General features: G+C 43.4%; 1 protein-coding gene and 2 long non-coding RNA genes across 3 annotated transcripts in view; 1 reads left to right on the top strand and 2 right to left on the bottom strand.

The window, feature by feature from the left end:
• LOC144124634 (growth hormone-regulated TBC protein 1-like) overlaps positions 1–12,180 on the top strand; it is a 57,666-nt gene extending 45,486 nt beyond the window's left edge. The window contains exons 7-9 of the mRNA XM_077657435.1: positions 1,194–1,298; positions 8,176–8,361; positions 10,556–12,180. Coding sequence (XP_077513561.1) covers positions 1,194–1,298; positions 8,176–8,361; positions 10,556–10,651 — 387 coding nt within the window. The 3' untranslated portion in view covers positions 10,652–12,180. The remainder of the gene's footprint in view (positions 1–1,193; positions 1,299–8,175; positions 8,362–10,555) is intronic.
• A 2,570-nt stretch (positions 12,181–14,750) lies between these two features.
• On the bottom strand, positions 14,751–18,392 carry LOC144124632 (uncharacterized). The gene is made up of 2 exons (XR_013313241.1): positions 16,202–18,392; positions 14,751–15,143 (listed from the first exon to the last, which is right to left on the bottom strand). It is a non-coding gene; the product is annotated as an uncharacterized LOC144124632 (long non-coding RNA).
• A 1,417-nt stretch (positions 18,393–19,809) lies between these two features.
• On the bottom strand, positions 19,810–22,408 carry LOC144124633 (uncharacterized). Its single transcript, XR_013313242.1, has 3 exons — positions 21,664–22,408; positions 20,908–21,061; positions 19,810–20,691 (listed from the first exon to the last, which is right to left on the bottom strand). It is a non-coding gene; the product is annotated as an uncharacterized LOC144124633 (long non-coding RNA).
• Positions 22,409–23,202: the final 794 nt, after the last annotated feature.

Raw genomic sequence — 23,202 nt, 5'->3', positions numbered from 1 at the left:
CGTTACATTTGTGTTTTTTTCTTTTTTTTCCCAATGGGCAGCATGTAAAGTCGCCCCTCGCATTACATTCGTGTTGCATTACATTTGAGTAAATACAGTTGTGTAGAGTGCCCAGCTGTTGTGCGCTTAGGGCTTGATTTTGTGTAGCTGTCAAAAAGCAAGGCATTGCCTTTTTGCGGCCATACTTGTCATGGGGCAACTGAATGCTCCTGCACTGTTAAAAGCACACCTTGTGTTGATTATTGTCTGAGGAGAGCAGGAGGGAGTAATGGTGTTAAGAATTATCAGCACAGTTGCCAAGTGTTTTCTCCCTTAGAAGTGCTAATTTATTTATTTTTTTACTTATAACCTTAATACCCTTAAAGACTCACTAGGGGTATTACATAAGGGGGGAAACCTCATTGTACACTCAAAGTGAACACAGAATGCAAAACAGCAGGACTTTACAGAACATACAGCAGCACAGAATGCATCATAACTCCTAATAGACGCAATGTCTCTTGACAACTCGTTCCAAAGTTTAATGGCTGAAAGCTGAAGTGAGGATTTGAACAAATTAGTCTTGGAATGCGGTAGATATATTTTGAATGGGTGGTCACTGCATTGAGATATATACGAAGGAGGGCAAGTCTGTCTGAGTTGGAAAGTGGTAGTGTTGTGGTAGGGTTTTAAAAAATATTGAAGTAAAGAAATGAGTCTTCGTTGCTGAAGTGTTTGAAGATTCAAAGAGTTTTGGAGCTGGGTAATGCTGTCGCATGTATAGTTACTTGTTATAAAACAAATCGCACAGTTCTTCAATGATTCGAGTGAGTGTGTTATATAACCCTGATACAGATTCCAAATAATGGAGGCATAGTTTTGTACACCAGAAGCTTTGTGTCTGGTGAGGCCATGTAGAGTGTTTTTCTAATTAGTCGTAGTGTTTTACTCACCTTGCTGATGGTGTGTTCTATGCACTGATTCCAAGTGTGAAGTTGGAACAAACCGAAAGTTTGAATTAACGATATTTCTCTGTGGATTTTGACTGGTGCTAAGCACTGAGCTTGTTAGAGGGTTGCTGCGAAGGAAGGTTGGAAGATGTGTGCCTTTGCATTGGATGGATTTAAAGGGGACTTTTCCCACCAAGTTGATTAGTGCTCCTCGCTCTTGGATGATGAAGGCTCCAGTGCCATGTTTGTTCACGACGCAGGGAGCGGATGCCCGAGGTGCACGCACACCTCGCCAAGCATGACGTGTCCTGGGCCATTGTGACCACCAAGTGGTTCGTCTGCCTCTTTGCAGAGGTGCTACCCACAGAGGTGTGTGCAGGGGTGGTGCTATTTCGGAAATTTGTTCACTTTTATTTGTTCACTTGAGCCGCATTTTGTTGACTTGCTTGCAAGAACAGAGAAAGGGGCTGCAGGGCATACGTCATCAACTTTTGTTTCCAGAATGGAATCGATAGTGAGAGAATCAGACTGATGCATCTGTCATTCTGCGTTTGTTATCGCCCAATCCTGTGTCAAGCCTCTGTACCAACTAAGCATATTGGTGCCTGTCTGCTGCTTTCCTAGATGCTGACCAGAACATTAAGAAAAACATAAAGGTACAAGAATCCCTCAATTCATCAGCTGTCCAAATGTGTGTGGTGGTGCGGCATGGGGCTTAGTACACCAGACCTTGTAGTGTGGGGTTCGGGATTAATTTAGATCAATATTCTATAGCGGGGGGCTGTGTCACAAAACAATGGGACGTGGCCCACTGGGAGGGCAAGGAGGAGAGCATTCACATAGAGCAGCAACAGAGTAGCAGCACGGTCACTTACAGGGGATCTGTCGAAGTCCCTCTCGGAATTCGACCATCGGTGAACGAAACATCATGGCACCAACATTGGAGTTCCAAGGAAGCGTGGAGATTTCAAGGGTGGTACGGATGCGCTGTTTTTCGAAACTCGAGCATGCGGGCCTGGCTGACTTGGTGACAGCTGTCACGGAAAACATGTCTTTTGCGTTCCCTTGTGCCTTCCCGTACGGCGCAGCTCTCCGGCGCACTCCAAGGGAGCTTCACGGGTTACTGCGTTCCCTCTGCACCGTTGTCACCGCGTTGAAAAACAAGACGAAAGTGTCCCAATGATGTAAGTGGAAAAGTGTGCTGCCAGCCCGTCAGGGTTGCGGTAAGGGTTGTGGACAGTCGGGAGGAAACAGGCAGCGAAAGGGTGGGGTGTCTGTGGGCATTGATGGCCAAATTACTGCTGCCGAGGCATGCGTTTTATCGCTCAAGACCTGCTGCCTTCGAGCCATCACTGCATCAACAGCCACCCGAATCAGAGTCGTCGCCTCGGCCTTGTATGTGGACTGTCCGCGAGACTTTTCTTGTCTAGTGAAACATTGCCTATTCCTACCTCTAATACATTGTATGCCTCTATTGTTCTTCCCCAGTGGGATGGGTTTACTTTTGTATTTTCCATCTCCTGCTTGTCGCTGATACTCCCCCTGTTCGTTTTTATCTTTTTGTGTTTGCTTCTGCCTTTAAGTAAATACTTTGTTTTAAACCCTCAACCCCCTGAATTCTTTTTTGATGACCGACACACTGACACATGTGCACCACGCACGGGCTGACCGACCCTAACAAATAAATTTTTGTTCAATGCTCGCTTTTAGGCCACACGGAAACATAAAGCGGCCCCTGTGCCTCGAGGCAGCCGGTCGACGAGCAGTAGTTGTGACAGGGCCTATTGCAATGTTGCCATTGAGGGAAAAGGAGGGGGAAAGCAGAATCCTCCCTCCCAAGTGGCTGTGGCATGCAGTTTTGCCAGAGCCCAGCACAAGACTTTATTGGTGAAAAGCACAACAGAGTGCACATTTCACGAGCATTCCTCAAAGCAGCAAGATGCAAGGCTGTGCTTGCGGCGCCAAAGGGCAGGCGGCGCACATCGCATTTCAAAACTAGTCAGAAGTGCACTGAGGCACTCCTAAGCTTGCGTCGGCCAAGGGCCCAGTGGTGCCCGGTTACACTTGTCGCCATGGGGTCCGGTGAAGAAGAACCAGTGGAAATGCTCATACACAGCAAGAACGCATGCTGCCAAGGTCGATTCTTGGGACCAAGGCAATGCGTTTGAGACTTTAAATGGTGGAGACAGCTCCGGGTAGCAAGGTGTTGAATTGGCCGCTTGGTTTTTAAGCGCAACGAAAGTGTTTGGCCACGCTTTTGCTTCACTTGGTTTGTTGGCATTACCTTATCTTTGTAATCGCCTGTGTAGTTGGCTGGAACGGAATATGACGGGAAGACCACAGAATGTGTGTGTCGAGAGGGGTCAGTGTTTCCTTTTCTCTTTTACGTATTTTTTAAATGCTTGAAAACCAAAGAGTAATTTTAAAGTAATTTGAATTGCTTTTTGGAAGTAATTGTAATGTAATGCCATTACTTATTGCACACAATAATTGGTAATGTAATTTGGTTTAGTTTGGTTTATGGGGGTTTAACATTCCAAAGTGACTCAGGCTATGAGGGAGGCCGTAGTGAAGAGCTCCAGAAATTTCGACCACCTGGGGTTCTTTAACATGCACTGGCATCGCACAATACATGGGCCTGTAGAATGTGATTTAATTACATTTGTGCATTTTTCAGGAAGGTGATTTAATTCCCTTTCAAAAGTACTTTTGCCATTTATGGCGCATGCATCGAATCTGCAGCACAGCGATTGAATCCACCACTGATTCAACTCTAGGAATGAATAGATGGATTGAGATACCTCTTCCTGAGAATAATTGTGTGCTGTGACATCTATATTCAGCTGTTTATGAGACTGTTGAGGAAACATTTCTTTCAACATTTTGTAGGGAATGTACATTTTCTCATCATTGCTGCTGCTGCCCTCTCATCTGCTTCAACCGCTATCCGAATTGATCTGGTCAAGAAGCACAGCTACTTTAACTAACCCTACGGACATAGCAAATGCGTTTAACTCATTTTTTTCACAGCTTGTCAAAACGCCTACCGCTGAAATCACGCGACTCACTCGTTGTCCTTTCTCTTTCTATTTGCATCCAACATCCCCAGATGAAGTTATAAACGTAATAACCAGCTTAAAAAATACCGGGTGTGGCTTAGAGTCTATCCTTCCATCTAAAATTAAACTTGTTGCACACGAACTGTCGCCCGTTCTCACTAATGTTATCAATAAGATGTTTAAGTCTGGTGACTTTCCAGATCAACTTAAAAACGGCAAAGTTATTCCTATACATAAGAGAGGCGATAAATACAGTTTGGCTAATTATCGTCCGATATCTATTCTTCCATTTTTCAGTAAAGTAATCGAAAAGCTCGTTGTTAACCGTCTAATGAACTACCTTCTAAAATTCAGCCTTCTGATACCTCATCAATTTGGTTTTCGCCCTAACTATTCCACTGAGCTCGCACTGATACAATTTACTGACAAAATTGAACACTTCATTGATAACGGACTTTGGGCGGCAGCTGTATTCATTGATTTTACGAAGGCATTTGATACAATCAATCATCCCATACTCCTTTTAAAACTAGAAGCGCTGGGAATTTGTGGGCCCACTCTTAGTTTACTACGTAATTACCTCGCTAACAGAACTCAGTTTGTACAAATATCGAATACTTTATCCCAACCAATTACAATTAATCAAGGAGTTCCGCAAGGATCTGTTTTAGGCCCCCTTCTATTCTTAATTTACATTAATGATCTGCAAAAATGCCTCAATAACACTGACTGCATTCTGTATGCAGATGACACTACCATATTTTCTTCTAGCGATAACTTAAGTGACCTAACATCAAAAATTAATGCCGACCTTATAAATGTAATGGAATGGTGCCACAGCAATCTTTTACAAATAAACCCAATTAAAACAAAGCTAATGATATTTCACTCAGAACACAAACGACTTGTCAGCATTCCAGATGTATACCTAAATAATCACATTATTCTCCCATCAAGTTCTGTAACATTTCTCGGTGTGACGCTTGATTCACATTTAAAATTTAACCTTCACACTAAATCTATTAGCAAAAAAGTTGCACTCGGTATACGTATACTAATTAGAATGCGTTATTTCCAACAGCATATTCTTCGCTCACTTTATTATGCATTCATTTATAGCCACCTCAATTACTGTTTATCATCGTGGGGTAACACCTACAATACCCATCTTTCTTCTTTGTGTCATCTTCAAAACCAATCTGTTAGAATAATGACATTCAGCTCATACACCGCATCCAGTGCTCCCCTTTACCACCGGCTCAATATCTTACCTCTCCTTTGTTCACTCCAACTGAAACTAGGTTTATTAATTTATCGCGCCCGTCACAATAGCACTACTCTCCCTATATTTACAGGTTCCTGTTTGTGTAACGTTAATAATACTAGATTCGCTGAACAACATAATCTTTTGCTTCGTAATGTCAAAACTAATTATGGCAAACAGTCCGCTTTATTTTCAGCAATCACTGTCTGGAACTCGCTACCCGCAACCATCAAATCATTCCGCACCGAAGCACAATTCCATAAAAACTTGAAAAACTATGTACTGCATACTTGCCTTCAATTGCCACGCCAGTGAAACCTGTTAGTATTGTGTACGACTTCTATTGCCTGAGTGCTTGTTCTATGTTCTCTTTTTGTGTTTGCAAAATGTGTTTTTAAAATTTAGCATGACTAAACTGTTATTTCAGATCTTACTTTTCATTGCACCTGTGTTCCGCTATGTAATTGCTATCTGCCATATATTTATCCTACTTCAAATATGCAATTAATTACAGGAGGTCCCCCTGACAGTTTCCACTTTGGGACCTCCTTCTGTAATAATCAATTTATGTACATCTTACCTATGCATCTTTTTCAATAAACTTTCAAACTTTCAAACTTACTCCATGTGACAAAGTCTGATCAGTAGTATTGTGAACAAATGCCCATGATTTTCCATTGATGTCTCAAACCATGCTAAAAGTTGCAAACGTGCCATGGCTATTCAGGTAGCCGTGGCTGCTTCATTGTAATTCTGGCTTACCTCCATCTCTGCTCGGCAGATGGTTATGAATTCCTGAAGTTCACCCTGGCAAGTACTCTCAAGAGTTATTAAACTATTATACTCGCTTTCAGCCACAGTTAAGGAACCATGGAGTGGGAAGTTGGTTGAACCAGTAAGTTACAACGCGGAACTTGAAATTTCTTGCATATTGTAGTGGTTTGTGTGTGAGATGCTTTGGGGAAAGCAAGTGGTATTCTTAATCTGCAGTTCACAAAAGATTTCCGGGCCTCTGTGGCTTCTGCAAGGCAGCATTAACATGCTTTTTGGAAGTTAAAAAGAACCAGGAGGCCAAAAGTGCAAAGCAGCAGATGCAGAAAAAGTTAACTTGGAGAAGAAATAGAAGGTTATAGAAGAACAAAAAAAAAGTTGGGAACAGCTTTTGCTGAGTTGAATGCTTCATGAGGCGCTTATGCTAACAAAGCAGAAGTTACCAATGCTGTGAGCTGGGTAACAAAAGCAGTCTGAAGAAGATTTAACGAAAAGGCAGATGACATTGTTAGTGCCAGTGTTCAGCTTGAATGAAAGATGAGACCAAAAATAACTTAGGTTGCGTGTTTCCGTTGTTAGAAGCTTCTTCTGCTAATAAAGTTACATTTTTGATGTGAAGAAAATGTTGCTTTGGTAATTAACTCACTGTGTTTGTTAGTCCACGAAAATAACAATGGCGAGTCCTTGAATGTCCTTGAAAACTTGAATTTTTGAGCTAAGAAGCAGCATGAACCCCGCATTGTTTAGTGCAGTCATTTTACAAAACAGAAACCAGCTAGCCTGAGAACATTATTGCTAAAGTATTATCCTTCCCAGTGCTGCCATAACTGCAGTAAAAGCGACTAGTTCGTTCTTAGACTGGGACAAAATTTTCTTGAGGCAGAGTAATTTCAGAAGGGTGTGCAGGCATTCTTTGTAGCTGTATCCCTGTGCTTAGGTTAATGTTTTAACACGACAGCATTAGAGGGTGCTCAAAGCCATGCACATTGGCACACTAATTCAGGATTGGTCAGGAGGATTGTGACGCCACACATTGAGCTGTGGAATGAAAATGTTAAAAACTGAAGTTAGCCCTTTGTGAGACAATGGGAATTATACATCCCACTTTATTCCCGATAGTAAAGAGCTTGTAAGGCAGTGAGACGCAGCAGTTCCACTTACGCTGTGCTCCCACCTATAGTAAGGTTTCAATGATTTGTTTAAAAATGCTTCAGCCGCGTCCACTAGATGAGGTAGCGAGTCGAGACCTCGAAACTTTGTTCTTTTTTCGGGCGCATTGCAAGCTTTTGGCTGTATTCGATCTGGCAAAAAAACCAAATCAAAATTCCCGGTGAGTAATTCCTTTTTTCTGCATAGAGAGGAACAACCCCTAGATCACAATGTGCACTTGTTCCGAACATTTGAGGTGACAAATAAGAGGAAAGCATTTTTTTACCGTGCTGAAAATACATGGACATTTAACGACTGAATATTGATTAGTAATTCTCAAACATCGTATGTAGTGCTTGTTCTTGGGCACCAAATAATGAACAGCCAAACATTCAGAACCACCACCTGCAAGAAGCCCTTCCGAATGAACATGGAGGGTAAAAAAAATGGCCAAACATAGTTGGCGTCTCAAGTGAAGTTTGGCTCATTGCCAAAGAACACAACCTCGTGAAAGTCAAACAAAGGAGTAGATGCGGTTGTTCCAGGATGCGAAAAATAGTGCGAACAAGTTCAACAAGCGAACAAGTTGATGAAGTGGTTTGAAGAAACTAACTCAGTGAGGAAACCGATGTATTGCTCAGTGGGACAAATACGTCCCATTTTCTTTACCCCCATTTAGTACCAACAGTGCAAATATGTTCCACATTTTTCCACTTAACTATTTGTACTGAACTTGTGAAATTTGTTGAGAACCATTTCTGCGCACCTTATCTGCTTGTGCAATCAAAAATTTTTCATCAATTTTGCTAAATATATATGCTGTTCCACAAAGGGTTAAATCACGACTACGAGGTCATAGCATGACTGAAATGTCATTATGACGAATAAGGATGTAAAGTAAGTTAATTTCAGTGACAAGAAAATTGGGGTAATTAGTTGGGAATTGAACCCATGACCCTTGGGTTGCGACACGTTACCCCTAGGTGAATGTGTTGCTGTGCAGACGGTGCTCCGTGTGTGGGACTGCCTCTTCCTGGAGGGTTCCAAGGTGCTGTTCCGGGTTGCCCTGACCCTGGTGTCCCACAGCCAGGCAGAGATCCTAGCTGCCGGAAATCTGGGCGAGGTCATGGCTGCCTTCCGAAAGGCTGCCTCAGGGAACCATGCCACCGACTGCCACTCCTTCCTGCGGGTAAGTGCTGGCTGCACGAGGCATACGTGCCTTGATGACTCCCTTTTCTGCCTCCTATGCTGTTCAGAAGTGGAATTTGTGTCTTGTTTTGCTGCCAGCCCTCTCTTACTAGAAAAAACAGTAAAAGCAGCGAGGCGCCCCATTCTGGTATTGTGTTCCACTGGTCCTCCTGACAGCCAGTGCAGCTTTTGGTGCAGGGCGTGAATAGTTGCTGCTGTGTTTGTCCTTAGTTTTGCTAAGCTGGACGTCATGGGTTGTCCAACCAGGCAGAAGGAAACTGGTCCTTCAGTTGACTTACTATGCAGGGATTGTGGCGTATGCCCCTCACGAACAGTAGGTGTAATGATTTGAATCACTAATTTATTTACTTATGAATTGTATTCAGCTACTTCACAGTTGAGCCCGCTTATAACAGCCGTAGGTATAACTATCAAAATACACATTAGGGCAGGCAATTTTTCTCAGCTACAATGAGCTACTGTGGCTGCGGCACTCGGTTATAGTGAATGAGAAGACACCGTAAACTCGACCGCAGTAGAAAAACAGACCTAAGAGTATCTCTCTTTCCCTGCAATACCTCCTGGAAAGAACATGGTGACCAAAAAAAGCAATTAAAAGGCAGTATTGACACTAGATAACAGGCAGCCAAGTGCGTGCTGATGGCCTAAATGGTCAATAATTTAGTGCATGTGTGCGGGGTGGACAAAAGCATCCAAGGTGGAAGCAGATGCACAAGACGGGCAGTGTCGAAAGCGAAGCTACTGCGCACAGTTGTGAGCCAACTAATAGCAGCAATTTGAGAAGTATGAGTGCCTTGTTAGTCACGTGGTGTTTGTTGCCTGCCCAGTCAGCTCTCCACCTTTGTGCTGCCACCACGTGCAGGCAGTGCAGCTGATAAATTCTTTGTGCACTTGCACAGAGCAGCCTTCGTCTTTCCATGGGCCCTGGTATAACAGATGACGCTGTTGAAAAGCCGCATGATCAGGCACATGCGGATTTGTGCTGCGTGCCATTGATGCACAGCCAGCCTGATGTTGCCTGGGATGACTTCCTTCGTACGGATGCCAACATTGTAGAGCCGTGCTGTGATTAAGCCATCTTACGTAAAGTGCAAGCACTGCCTGATGGCCAGAAATCTGATTAGGCTAGCCAACCTGTCACCAACTACTGTAAATGATGCTTCAGCCATGCTTAATTATATCGCATCACGAAAGTAAATTGTTGGTAGCAAGGAACTAGGTGAGGAGAGTATGACAGCGGTGGAGGGCTTGAAAAGCTCCGCGATAGAGTCTGCTTGCTTTGAAGAGGTAGACACACATAACATACTTTTTAAGAAATAAATGCCACTTTAATACGAATTTGAATTTTTGGCTGTAATTTTAGAAGTCCACTTACTAGTAACTTTGGGTGTAATGAACACAACCCTCGTGACCATTAGGTTCGATATAAGTGGGCTCAACTGTATTTTTTAATTGAAAGCTGGTACCATTGCAAGCAATCTCACATTCTTTTGTGTCCTGTCTCTGACCTTTATAACATTCAGTGAGCTCACTTGGAAGGCTGAGAACCTCCTTTAGAGCATGTCAACAGAACCTGTCAGCAAAACCTGTCAGTGTGCTGCTATTCCTGTAAATCTCATTCGTGCGCCAGTTGATAGCCCTGAAATGGCGATTTTCTAGCCTTGCATCAAGATTTCTAGGCACATCTTTGACAGCTGTATTTCAGAGGAAAATTATTGATGAATGCTGAGCAGGTGTGCAGCTGGGAAAAAAAGAAAGGGGCATTCAGCTTTGCAATAATTTCATGAAAATGAGGAACCCAACATGGTCCGACTCGTGGCGACAGACACAGGTGTACCGGAGAAAAACATTTGTTTGTGTCCTCTTTCGCTGACTCGATCAGTGTGTGTAGCACAGTACAGAATGGTCAGACAAAACGGCCCAGTTTGCACTGCCTGGCAGATTGCTGTCAGTGCATGGGCCTAATTTTATGCCATGATTCTGCGCTGGCCACCAGCAGCGTTGATGGACTGAATGTGCAACTGTTGTGCTACACTCTAAGCACAAAGGAGTATACAAAGGGAGTGAGCCCATCTCTAGTGCATTTCCTTTTTAAAAGTGAGTGCACTAGAGTACAGCTCACTCCCTTTTCATATAGGTGCATTTGTGTTTAGGTTCACCGTTGGCCAATGCAGGCCATCTTCCGGGGGCCCAAGTCACTCAAGAGGGTGCACATTGAACAGCTGCGGCAGACATGTCGAGCTCAAGTGGTGGCTGCTGCGCAGAGGTGACTTCCGGCCAAGGCAGCTGGTGGCTGCAAGGGGCAAGGGAGGCGCCAAGCATAGAAACGGGAGAAAACAAGCAATGCTTACGGTGGCCTGGTTTCCAAGTGCCATGATGACTGGAGTGCACAGTGCTTCCTCGGCAGTCCTGACTGGCTCAGGCCAGTGGGTTGCTTCTGTTGGGACAACTGTAAAACTCTCCGTGTTCGATTTCGTTGTGCCAGGCCTTGCTATTACAACTGCTACTGTTGGACACAAGGCAGCTACTGCTCTGCTGAGCTTAGTTTGTATCTGCTTGCCAACCTCGTGGACTGCTCTGCACTTTCCCATCCTGTTTAAGGGGGACGCAGCTTTCAGCTAAAATTTTCCTATTTCTTGATGCATTTACATGAAATATTTTAAGGATATCAGAAATAATTCTGTGACTGCGCTCACAAAATTTCATTGTTATATCTGAAGAAAGTTGTTTTGTAAAGCGTATATATTTTTCCTCTTAATTTTGTGACAAAGCTGCAGGGTTAAGAAAGTGCAGCGGAAGGCTGGTTAAACGTTCATTGTGTTTCTACTGGAATGCTACAGGTCAAGACATTCTTAGAATTTGTTTTCATGCAAATCAAATATTTTAGTTTTAAATTTTTTGAGATGCAATGTCGGTTGACATAACCAGAGTGAGATGAAAATTTCACACAAGAAGTTTGAAATTCACAAATTTGAAAAACAAAGAATGTCTTGACCTGCACTATGACCCTAGGAGTGCAACAAAGCAAATGGGATCAAAATAGATAAAATAGTAGCAAAGGAACGTGTGCCGCAAGGCGAGTATCTCAGCAGAAAACCATAATGACGAAAAATGTCGATTGTTTGAGTGCTTCCCTGCAATGCACAGTTGCTGCTGTTTACATAACAATTTTTAGAGTACTTCCAGTCGATTTCAGCAATTGAACTTCGGGACAGCGTAAAGAATGAAGCATACATTTCATGAACTGAAATAAGCAAATTTGTTATTATTATTATTATTATCAGCAGTTGAAATTTGGGACATCATAAAGAACAAAGCATAAATTTCATGAACTGAAATAAACAAATTTATTATTGTTATTATTAATTTTTTGGCCATTTTTGAGGATTTTAAAGCTGCGTCCCCCTTTAAACTTTGTTGCGTTGCTTCCTCTTCTGTCCTTGTCCAAAGGCAGCAGCCACTGTGCCGACTTGTGCCTGGTGGAAGCTGTGGCCAAAGACCTCCGTTACAAACTTGCCAATGCTTGTTTTACTGTGAGATAGCTTTAAGAGCGCACAGCAAGCAGTTTGTCTCTTTGCTTGTTTGCAAAATGCAAAAAATGCTGACTGTGCACTTTTGTTATGTGTTTCACTCTACTGAAGTGCGGTGATTCCTTTTAAGACAATCTTGAGGGAACCATGAAAAATTCTTTTGTCCTATCACAAGTGCCCCCAAAAATGAAGTGCGAGCATGCTAGCTCTGTCCAAATACCTGTATGTTACATGAAAACAATGAATAAAATGGCCTTGTAGCGAGAGAATGATGATGATGATTTTATTTGGAATTGTAAAGCAGGAATTTTGTGCACTTGCATTAGGTGAGCTACAGTGAGGGCATGACACAAACTCGTGTCATCCTACTTGAAAGCGGCATTACAGATTAATTTTTCTTCTCTCTGTTTCTGTGCTATCAGTTTTTTTCATTTCGTGCTTTTCTTTTGGCTCTGAGCACTACACTGGTGTGCACTGGTCTAACCATGCTGTACAGGCTCTCATATCGCATGATATTTGCCTCCTCCCATTATCTTGCTCCTTCTGCAATGTGGGTGTTATCATCTATATGTGCCTGTGTACCATACATGTTTCAATCCACAGTGAAAACGTATTTTATGATGCCGTATCGTTTTTTTTTTTTTACTTTCTCTAAGCCCGAAGTAGATGAGCCAGGGCTCTGCACACCTATGCGCCTTTTTATTCCCTGGAAACAGCGATCACCACTGAGATCTGGCTCAACTATCTCTGCACTTGCAAGCAAGCTTCCTGCAAGCAAGATTCCCCGCACGATCACTTTCTTGCTGGGAAGCGTTCTTTTATATATTTTTGTCTTGCTTGCTTTGAGAATGCTGTGTGGACTCCTGCGATATGTGTTCCGCAGCTGCCCTGGTTCGCAGTTGGTGTGAAAGCTTGTCCTAACCGAAGGACATGCGAAACAATTCATCTCTTTTTTTTTTACATTGAGTCAATCGGAAAGCAACCAAGTTCACATGTTAATCATATCCGAAATTCGTCTTGAGCGAAATTGCCCTAATGGAGCTCACTGTGTTTGTTGTTAAACAAGTTTGTTTTGCACCGTCTTTGCTACAGAAGGTTTTCAGTAATTTTACATTAGTCACATTCACAACCTTGAGGTCTGAGCACCTATACGCACTGACTAAAATTAGCCATGTCCGCTAAAAATGGTTTATGGGGGTTTAACGTCCCAAAACAACTCGGGCTATGAGGGATGCCATAGTGAAGGGCTCCGGAAATTTCAACCACCTGGTGTTATTTAACCTGCACTGACATCGCGCAGTACACGGTTGTCGTTTTGCAACTCTTTCGTCCTTCTCATTCCAAAACAATTGCTCTGCCTTTCAGCTTGACTGATGCTGTTTTTTGAAGCGCGCAGTGTTCAATTATGCATGGGTGCATAATGAGCGCTCAAGTGGCTCCAGGGGAAGTGGCTCCAGGGGTGGGCATTAGCTTGGACACGAGTGGCCTACAATAGTGATCTGTGGCAGGGGACATGGCATAGCACATGGAATTGATTTTAATGTGTGGGGGTGAACTTCATATCCCAATGCATGTGCAGCTAGGTTGGAAGGTGTTAGATATATTTTTCAGTTTTGCCACCTGTGTGAACACGGGAGTACTTTTCAGTTCTCAGTTCGCTGGCATCTGCTAGACCTGAACTATGGTGATGCTGACACATTACAATGCATCCTGCACGCATTGTGGATGCGACTTAAATATCAAATTCCGCATATTCAAGGCACAATGTCCTCTAATGTGGGCACGATGAAATGTGCCAAGACCTGAGAAATCATGTAAAAACAAAGCCAGGCATGCAAAATGAATGTGGAAGATTGGACATGTTCATGTTTTATGGTAGCTCTGAATGGCTCCAGTGAGCCATATCATGGCTCCATGTCATGCAAGTACAATTGCTTTGAAGTGTCTAAAATGTGCTTTTTGTTTACATAATGACTTGTTATGACATATATAAGCCAGAAAAACTATAACTAACACATTGAAAGCAGTTTTGATTGCAATGTGGACATACGAGGACCCAGCAGAAAGTGCACATATAATAGAAGGTTGGACTTTTTTTATGGATTCTTGGTGTGCTCCTTACAAAAATCTGAAAATTTGAAGAAATCCCCCCTCGCCCATTGCATAAAAGTTAGCACCTGAAGGGGTTGGTTATATGTTCTGTATGCTTATTGAGTGCAGCACAGCAGGACAATGACATGCTTCTATGAATTGGCGAACTTGACAGTCAGTGCCGAGCAATGCGCCGTATACACTGCCTCCACCAGGTTGTCCAAACATGCGCTTACCTTTGATTATTACGGTGACGCATGAGCTTGTGGTCAAAATATTTCCGGTTAGGGAAGCTCATTTTCATTAAAAAATGATAGCACAGTAGCGTGTACGTGCTGTTGACTTGCAATCCACATGGTTGTTGTAACCATGGAAGTGATGCCATCAAAAGACGCAGCTGCAGGCTGCCGTGGACAGGTTGCTATGGTAGGTTAATGTCAGGTGTTCTGATTGGAAGTGCCCAACTTTGCCTATGGGCACGTTAATTTAGCAACTAAGCTTCTCCGGAATGGGATGTCATTGCTTGTATTTCGGACTCTACTTTATACCGAGCAAGCACCCACCTAAAATTTGAAGAAAATTGCGAAATATTGGGGGATGGGCACTTGTTAGGTTCAGGCGTGAAAATCAAGAATGGAGACATAGTGGAATGGACCCTTACTTGGTCCGACGACTCATCATTAAAATCAAGATGGCAGCCATCGAGGGGGGGGCTTGGCATTGCGTGAACGCGGCAAATACGAGAGGAAAAATTTGAACAGTTTATTAGAAGATATGAAAAACCGGGTGATTAAAACACGGCTAATCTTCATTACTGAATCTGTTGGACAACTCTTCCGACTCCGGACAAAAACATCAGTTCCAATCACTCGTCCTCGGGCACGGATGGCGATCCCATTCCTGCTATGCGATGATGAAGTGGTGCTCTGTACTCGCTGCTGTCCAGGCAAGTGGTAATGCTGCAACCCTTGAAAAATTCCTGTATCACACCTTCCGATACTGCCGCCCATGCTCTGGACACAAAGTTTTCAAGACATCTTGCTACGGCAGCTTCCGTGGGATCCCTTTATTGGTTTCCTTTGGAAACTTCAGCTTCGGCACATCATCTGATGTCACTGCCGCATTCACATGCCTCCACTACCTACGCGATAAGCATAACAAGGAATCTGAACAGTGGGCACTTGGATGTGTCGATCATTAACATGTTTTCGAACGTCTCCCGGATACGGGACATAATCTCATGGAACATTCAAATTCTCAAGAAAAAGGGCGTGGGCCCTTATTCGAGCATGGGCAGATGCTCTGTATTTTACGGTATAACTGAATAACTCTCGTTTCTCTGCACCAGTTTCTGCAATTAGTTTTGAACTGATAATGGCATGGCACAAACAACCTGCTAGAAAGCAAAACCTTTGTCTGCAGAATGTCGCAGTGGCCGTTCAGAAAAAGAAAAGTTTAATTTGAGGCTTTCTCAGACTTGCAGGGATGGGGTTCGCAAACTGGGTTCCGCATATACATTTTCAGTTCGAGGCCCAAATTAATGCTCGCATGCCTCAACTTCCTCGTTTCCTTTGAATCCAATTGCACTGTAATTTATTGCAGCAGACTGTTTCAGCACGCAGCCATTCTTCATTAATTGAATTTGGGAATTTCTTGAGGGGCTACTACTATTTTTGCTACTATTTTTGCTCGCGTCTTTCACGAAGAAACGAGAACCAGCTAGGATGCAGGAGTTCCTCGGTACATTTCCAAATCTGCTGAGCTTCCCCCCCGAGGGTAAAAAGATTGGGAACTGCGGTTTTGGGGTTTTGGAATGAAGCACTTTGATGTGACTAGGCTTATGATGCACAGTGCAACAGCCACGGTTGATGGAGGTCATCGTTCCGCTTTTTGTTTCTTGTGTAACGAATGGGAATGCATGTCATTCCACTGCATTAGAGTTCTGGAATGGCGTTGCCAAAGAAGTGCTTGATGCTCTTTGTTCCCATTCAGCAGACAAGGGTATGGAAAATGGTGCTCGTTATGACGTACATGACGGATCGAAGCCAACAGTCACTGAAACCAAGGAGCATAGGGGATGTCTTTTTTTTAATTTGTGGTTTTCATCAACGGGATATTAGTAAAAGCAGAAGAAAAAACAATACATGCTGCCGGCAGGATCCAAACCCACGACCTCAGAATTTTGCGTTCGGTGCTCACCATTCGAGCTACGGCGATATGACGGCTGTCCAATCTTCTGCTTGCGGGGGCTTGCTTCCTTGCTGTTGTCAGGAAGAAAGAAAAGGAAAGTGCACAGGCCTGCCCACTGGCTCAAGCCAAGCCACAATCACTGCCACGTGCTGAATGTGGGAGAGATGAAAGATAGGAGAGCAAAGAGCGAAAGAAAAGACGCTCGCTATAATGTCCGAGGCCGATACCGGAGGCAGGGCAATACTGGGCCAACCTGAGGCGGAGATGAAGCAAGCTTCAAGCACTCCGCCACGTTTCCAAAAATAAGTAATATCTTGGATCCAAATTCGGGGGTATTTATTTGAAGTGTAACCGAACCTGGACGGATGGATGGATGGGTGTATGGATGGATGGATACGACTGAACCCTTTAAATTGGGCGGTGGCTCAAGCCACCTGGCCATGACTTATGAAATTTTACTCTTGTCTTGATTTTAGCCAACAATCAGATAACCTTCGCTTCGTTACTTCTAACCGCTTAAAATCTACATTCCCTTCACCGCCCTTAAACCCCAATGCCTTGGTTAAGTCAGCCCCGCTGCTTTCCACTGTAGGGTGAAGCCCTTTACAGAAAAGTATCAAGTGTTCAGCCGTTTCCTCCTCCTCTCCGCACGCAACGCACAACGTGTCTACCTCGTGGTACCTGACTCTATAGAGAACCGCAGCATCGCAGAGTGGCGCTACTGCTCCTGACAGAAAGCGCCATCTCCGACAGAAAAAGAGAAACTGGGGGCATCCGCGGTGGCGCGCGCCCTTTGAGCCGCGTCGCTCCCGCTCGCTTCCGTGCACGCGCCGAGCTCACGCCGCGCCAATATGCATCGTCTGAAGTCCGGCTACAAAAAGGTCGCTCAGCTTGACAGCTACTTCCGAAAAACAAACTTGAATAAAGGTCAAAAGCTAATTTCACATGTATACTCTGTTGAGCAGAGTATTGACCACGATGGAGCCCGGCTAAGTGGCAAATGCACATCGCAAGTGAGCGACCACATCGTGTACGACGTGTATGTCGAGGTAAGTCTGTCATTTTGTTATATGCTCGAACTACCGATAAATGACTCGCAATGATTAGGGGCACTCGATCCATCTCTGCTGGCGAATACGAGGCAGATGCTTTAGTTGCTGGTTGGAAAATTCACTGACGCTTGCGAGGTTGGCTGAATTAAAGCACTGCGAAACTCGGCTTACTGCCACCTAATTTTTTTTATTCGGTTCTCGCGTCTGCCTACGAGTTTTGTGGGCTAATCTGCATTACAGGCGTTAAACCTGTGGCGTGAACGTGTAGTTAGCTGCGAGTGATACCCAGCCACGGGTGTCGTGCGTGCGACGCAAGCGCGGAAATGTACAGTGCCATTAGTTTTATCCACGAGGAAGCCGTTAAGCAAAAAGAAAACTCAATCTGTGTGCGTGAGTGCGCGCGCGCGTGTGAAGAATCGGGCTTGATTATAACCGAAAGATTTTTCACGGAAAGCCAATGCGTGTGATAGGACGGCCGATCAGATGGTGATAGAAAGTGATGTAAGATAATGAGACAGTAAATGTGGTAACAGAGCAATTGCGAACAGTAATGCAGCGAAACATGCATGACAAGATGGAGACGTGGCTCTAGCAAAAAGCAATGTCTTGGCACATCCAACTATAAGCCAGGCCACCCAAAATCTGACGTTGCCTTACATTTACAATTAGTTTGATGGTCTAGCATGTCTGGCTGGTTTGAGAAATACCTAGACAATTTCTTTCTCTCATAGTTGGCGTGGTCAAGCCAGGAGAGGCGGAACATCCTTCGTTCAAGGAGGGAGATGCACATGCAAAGCTGGCATCACAGCTCATTGCAAGCATGCAGCTGCTATGTGCCTCTATGTAAACAGCTACGAGGAGGAATCATACACCAGCCAGCCCCAGAAATGGGGAAAGCCGAGTGACAAACCAAAGAGGCGCTTAGAACAAGATGTTTCGGACCTCTTCTCCTGTGAGTAGAATTCGCTGCTTTATTAGATGCTTCAACACTGCAGCCTGAAAATATGCTTTCTGGCCAACTAGTTTAGCTGATCTTTTTTATTTCTGTGCATTCAGCATGCCGCCCTTCATAGCTGCTGCTTCCATTTGTTAAGTATGCCATTAACTTGTTTAGTTTTTTTTTTCGTCCTTCTTAACAGGCCAGGACACTAGCACTCCAGAAGGAAAGCCTCATGACCAAAAACTTCATATTTAGCTATCCGGGCATAGCATGTTCCCTACGACAAATATTGGAAATAGAAAAGACAATTGCTGAGGATATGATTTGTGAGGAAGTAGTCAATGAAATTGTTGAACAAGTGACGGCAAAATTGGAGAAAGAAACTCTAAAGGAATTACTACAGCCAATGAAGCACCGACCAGTCTACAGATACCTGGAGGTTCTTGAAAATGAAAAAACCCAAATCAAATTTTGCCAGCGAATTGGATGAGAAAAGCGCTGCGAGCTACGATAAAAAAGTAGTGCTTAAAGAGAACCCATGTGACCTGTGCCTTCACACAAGGGGCCAGGCAAACTGCTCACGGTATGTAATGGAAATTCGGCAAATGATAGCAAGCACAACACACATAATGAATGAAATCATGTTTATAATGCTTATAATTTGCAGATGGCACGAAGCGCGTCACGTGCGAATAAGCAGTACAAAAGCACATGCCATCAGGACAAAAAAGAATGATGACGGATTGCAGAGAGCAGCTGAACAATTATGCAAGAGGTCATCCTACACAAGTGCTGCAATGCAATACGGTATGCTTTCCAGCAGCACATAACTTCATTTAAAAGGAAAACATGCTGTGCTTTGTCATCAAATCACATCACTGTGCTCCCTGTGCCACAGCAGGATTGAATTCTGTCCATTGTTCATAATAATAAAGTCTAGGACGTCAAATTGTTTTTTCAGGTATCAAAACAGAAGCAACTGCACGAGGTGAGCTGCGACAAAAGCTTGGTATTTGCATTGTACAAGTAAGTTTGCTTGTTGTATTACCTTGCATGAGTCCCTCCTTGCACGTCGTCTTTTATCCCTTAGATCTTTCAAATAAAGTACTAATTAATCCCATTCGTTATTTTCAGACAGGACTCGTCGTGCTTCCAGAGCAACCATGGCTTTGCTGCAGCCCAGACGGTATCGCCAAAATTGACAATGAAACTGTGCTCATTGAGATTAAGTGCACATATAAGTTCAGAGATGAACCTTTCATCTTGTATGAAGAAAGGCGCAGCCTGTTGCCTTACTTAGTTTTCAGTGGGGATGAAATTGTATTGAAAACAACACATAGCTACTACACTCAAATCCAAGTGCAAATGTATATAATGAACCTTTACAGGGCCATTCTCTATATTTACAGTCCTAAACACTCAGTGATAGTAAAAGTAAACCGGGATGAGGCCTTTCTGTGGAATCTGATTCCAAAGATGGAGTATTTTTATTTTAAGTTTTTAATTCAGTTGTTGTTCTAGATCTCAATACTTATTTCCTCAGCTGATTCAAGATGCTTCGCTCAAGTTACTTTACATTGCATGACCACCTTTTTGACATGTACGCACTGAATTCCTTATTAATTTTGAACCCCTATCCATTTTTTTTAATTCCAGGAATATCCAATTATTAAACATCCTTAAGAATTTTGTATTCAGAAGTTATGTAATGAAAATGTGTTATGTGATATTTATTGTCATGAAGCAACTCTGGCTATAACAGGTGCCTTTTGAAAGGACGTGCCATGTTAATTTAATACACCTGGAGATTTTAAGTGTTTGAGCATGAATTTTTGTTCTAATGGTAGCTTTTTCATTTTTTTAGTCCAAGTGTCCCCTAGTCATGACAGGAAAATTTGCCAGATAAAGCATTAACATATTTCATCCATAATAAAATTGCATTTCAGTAAAAAACAGTGAAATGCATTAAATTTTTTTAGTAAAGCACAAGTAAAACTAAAAAATGTAAGTTATCAATAATATAGTGCTAAAAGTAGCATGCAAAGACCACATGACTAATTAGGGGAAGCGTCAAGCGTTGGTTTGCAAGTTTTATGTCCAAAGGACAACAGTCTCAAGCTTTTACTACATTAAATTTCGGTGCATTGTACTGCATTTTTATTGTAAATACATCTGGGCTGACAACCCAGATGTGTAGCACTGTTTATGCTAGTCAGATGTCTAAGTGATCTCATTTACGTGTAGTCGGGTGTAGCTCATGTGCAATAAATCAGAGTTCTGTGATATGAAGTCATCATCATTAGCCTGGCTATACCCAAAGCAGGGCAAAGGCCTCTCCCATATTCCTCCAATTAACCTGGTCCTGTGCTAGCTTGCACCCACTTGACCCCTGATTTGCTTCTTTATCTCATCTAATTGTCGCTTCATCGTCTGTACTTCGTGATGGATTTTCACTTCCTGCACTGAGCTGTCTAGAAGATATTGCCTGGTTGAGATGCCTTTGCCACCTGCATTGAACCAGTAAAAGTAACATATTACTGCCAACCTTAAAAAGGGTGCAGCCAAGCTCATCGTGCAATTAACTGCTATATTTTTATCTCATTGCCCTTTTGAATGCCCTCCCTGTTACTATCAGTGACAGGATGAAATAAAAAAAGCAGAACTCAATAAAAAAACACAAGGCTGCATTTTACACTGGCAGTTTCACATTTTTGCTTTCATACCTTTGCGCTCTTTCCCTGTCAGGTGCTTTTTTTCTGTAGATCGGAGGTAGGGATGTAGGCTGGATGTTGGCTAATGTCACTCTTGCAGTTGCCTACAAAATGTCTGCTGCACATTCTTGTGTGCTCCTTAGGCAACCAAACAGTTCCATCAGGGCTACATAAGAAAGAATAGTATTGTCTATTATCAGTTGCCAAGGCAAACATAAACACACGCACAGACAGAAACGAAATCGCACAAGTTCCGAAGGGAGCAGCTCAAATAATTCACGAGCTCCTCGAATATAGCATAATAATAAGTGCAAGTGTGATTCACAGGTTAAAACAGCATATAAATTCACAACAAAACAAAGCAAACTACGGCATCTATCATATTGCCTGAGGTGATTTTGGGCGTAGAATTCACAAACCAATCCTTTATTGCAGCAGTTCGTTCCGATGTGATAAAGCTGCTCTGACAGCGCCTAACTGTAATCACCTAACAGCGCAATGTTTATTTAAACGCGCTAGCATATTCATGTGCGAACTTGTAACAACGACGGCCACACCTAAAAAAAACAATACTGGAAATCAAAAGCCACTACGCAATCGCAATCCAACTTTTACATTTGTGCTTGCGAGAACACAACAAGTACCCGTAATCATCAGTGCAGTCGTCGCGTGCATGCTCAGCGTTGAGTACCGGCTTGTAACCAAAACGAACGAACACAAAATACAAACCGCCACAGCCGAATGCACGGCATGGCTGTAGGGACTTACCTAACCCTCCTCACTGCGTTGATCCACGCATGAAGTCTTTCTTTTTCATACCATTTCCCCAGAAATCGGTACAGTTTTACAGGTAGATCAAGTCCCTTGGTGTTTTCCGCACTGTTGTGGCAGCCGACAACACAGCAATACTTCGGGCCCCGCTTCCGCTTAGGTAGGGCCGCTTCTGCCATTGTGCAAATTCCACAACACGCTCGCCGAACAACTGCACAAAACTGGCGGCGCCGCGGCGCCCTGCTGCGCCCAGGACCTTAGTCCGCAAAACTCCGGTCCTGGCCTCAACCAACAAAGAACTTCCCCTACAATTATCATAGATATTCTCTTTGGCAATTTCCTGCTTAACAATCCTGTATGTTCCCAGTGCTGATTTGGTCCACATCCCTGTTTTACACAAAGCTCTCTCTGTTTCTTTAACTTATTCTTAACTGATAACTGCTGATTTGCCCCCCTACTGCTGTCCAGATATTTGCTTGTCAATCTTCTAGTTCGCTTTCTGCATTTCGTGTCAACATTCCTTATATACAGGTATCTAAATACTTTTCTAGCCCACTGCTTTTTCCCCAGTTTTCTCAATTGCTATCTTACTACTACCTTCTCTGCTCTCGTACGGCGCCCATCCCATATCACCCAGTACCCCGATTTGGTGTATTGCCATGTGCTCCCAAAGCTAGCCTCCCTACGCCACGCTGTTTAATTTCTAACCTTGCTTGAACATCTGGTCTCATGCACAGGAATGCATTGCCGAGAGTCATCATCGGCGTATATTAGTCCCGGTAATGACTGTTTAATCCATTCTCCTTGCTTGAAAAAAGAAAGGTTGAAGCCTAGTCCGCTCCTTTCTAGCTTGGCCTCCAACCCTTGCAGATACAACATGAACAACAAAGGAGACAGAGGACATCCTTGCCTAAGCCCCCGCTGTATCTCTACACTGTCCGATACATTTTTTCCCCATTTTATAAGCACCCTGGTACCTTTATATATATCTTTTAAAAGATTTATTACTCCATCTTGCACATCCAGTGTGCCCAGTATGCCCCACAGATACTCTTGAATGACGTCGTAGGCTCCCTTAATATCCAAAAATGCTAGCCATGGGGGCCTGTGTTCCTTTTCAGCAATCTCTATACACTACGTCAATGAAAACAGATTGTCCTCCAACCTCCTTTGTTTCAGGAACCCATTTTGTAGCTCCCCTAGCACCCCCTCGTTCTCCCGGCAAGCCTGCAATCTGTCCTTTATAATCTGCATCACCACCCTGTAAACCACAGATGTCACTGTTATGGGACGGTAGTTACGTCAGCTTTGTCCCCTTTTTCCTTATATATCATGTTCATTCTACTTAATCGCCATTCATCGGGGACTTTCCCATCCACTATCATTTTATTCATTTATTCACTACTTGTATTAATGTTTGATTGAATTTTGGTCCTAGCTTCTTTATTAACATAATCGGAATACCATCTGGTCCTGTTGATGTGCCACTAGGAACCTTTTGCTCTGCCCTTTTCCACTCTCTTTGCTCAAGTGAAG

The sequence above is a fragment of the Amblyomma americanum genome, chromosome 3 (assembly GCF_052857255.1).
Source record: "Amblyomma americanum isolate KBUSLIRL-KWMA chromosome 3, ASM5285725v1, whole genome shotgun sequence".
Classification (NCBI taxonomy): Eukaryota; Metazoa; Arthropoda; class Arachnida; order Ixodida; family Ixodidae; genus Amblyomma; species Amblyomma americanum.
This window is presented reverse-complemented; position numbering and strand designations above follow the sequence as displayed.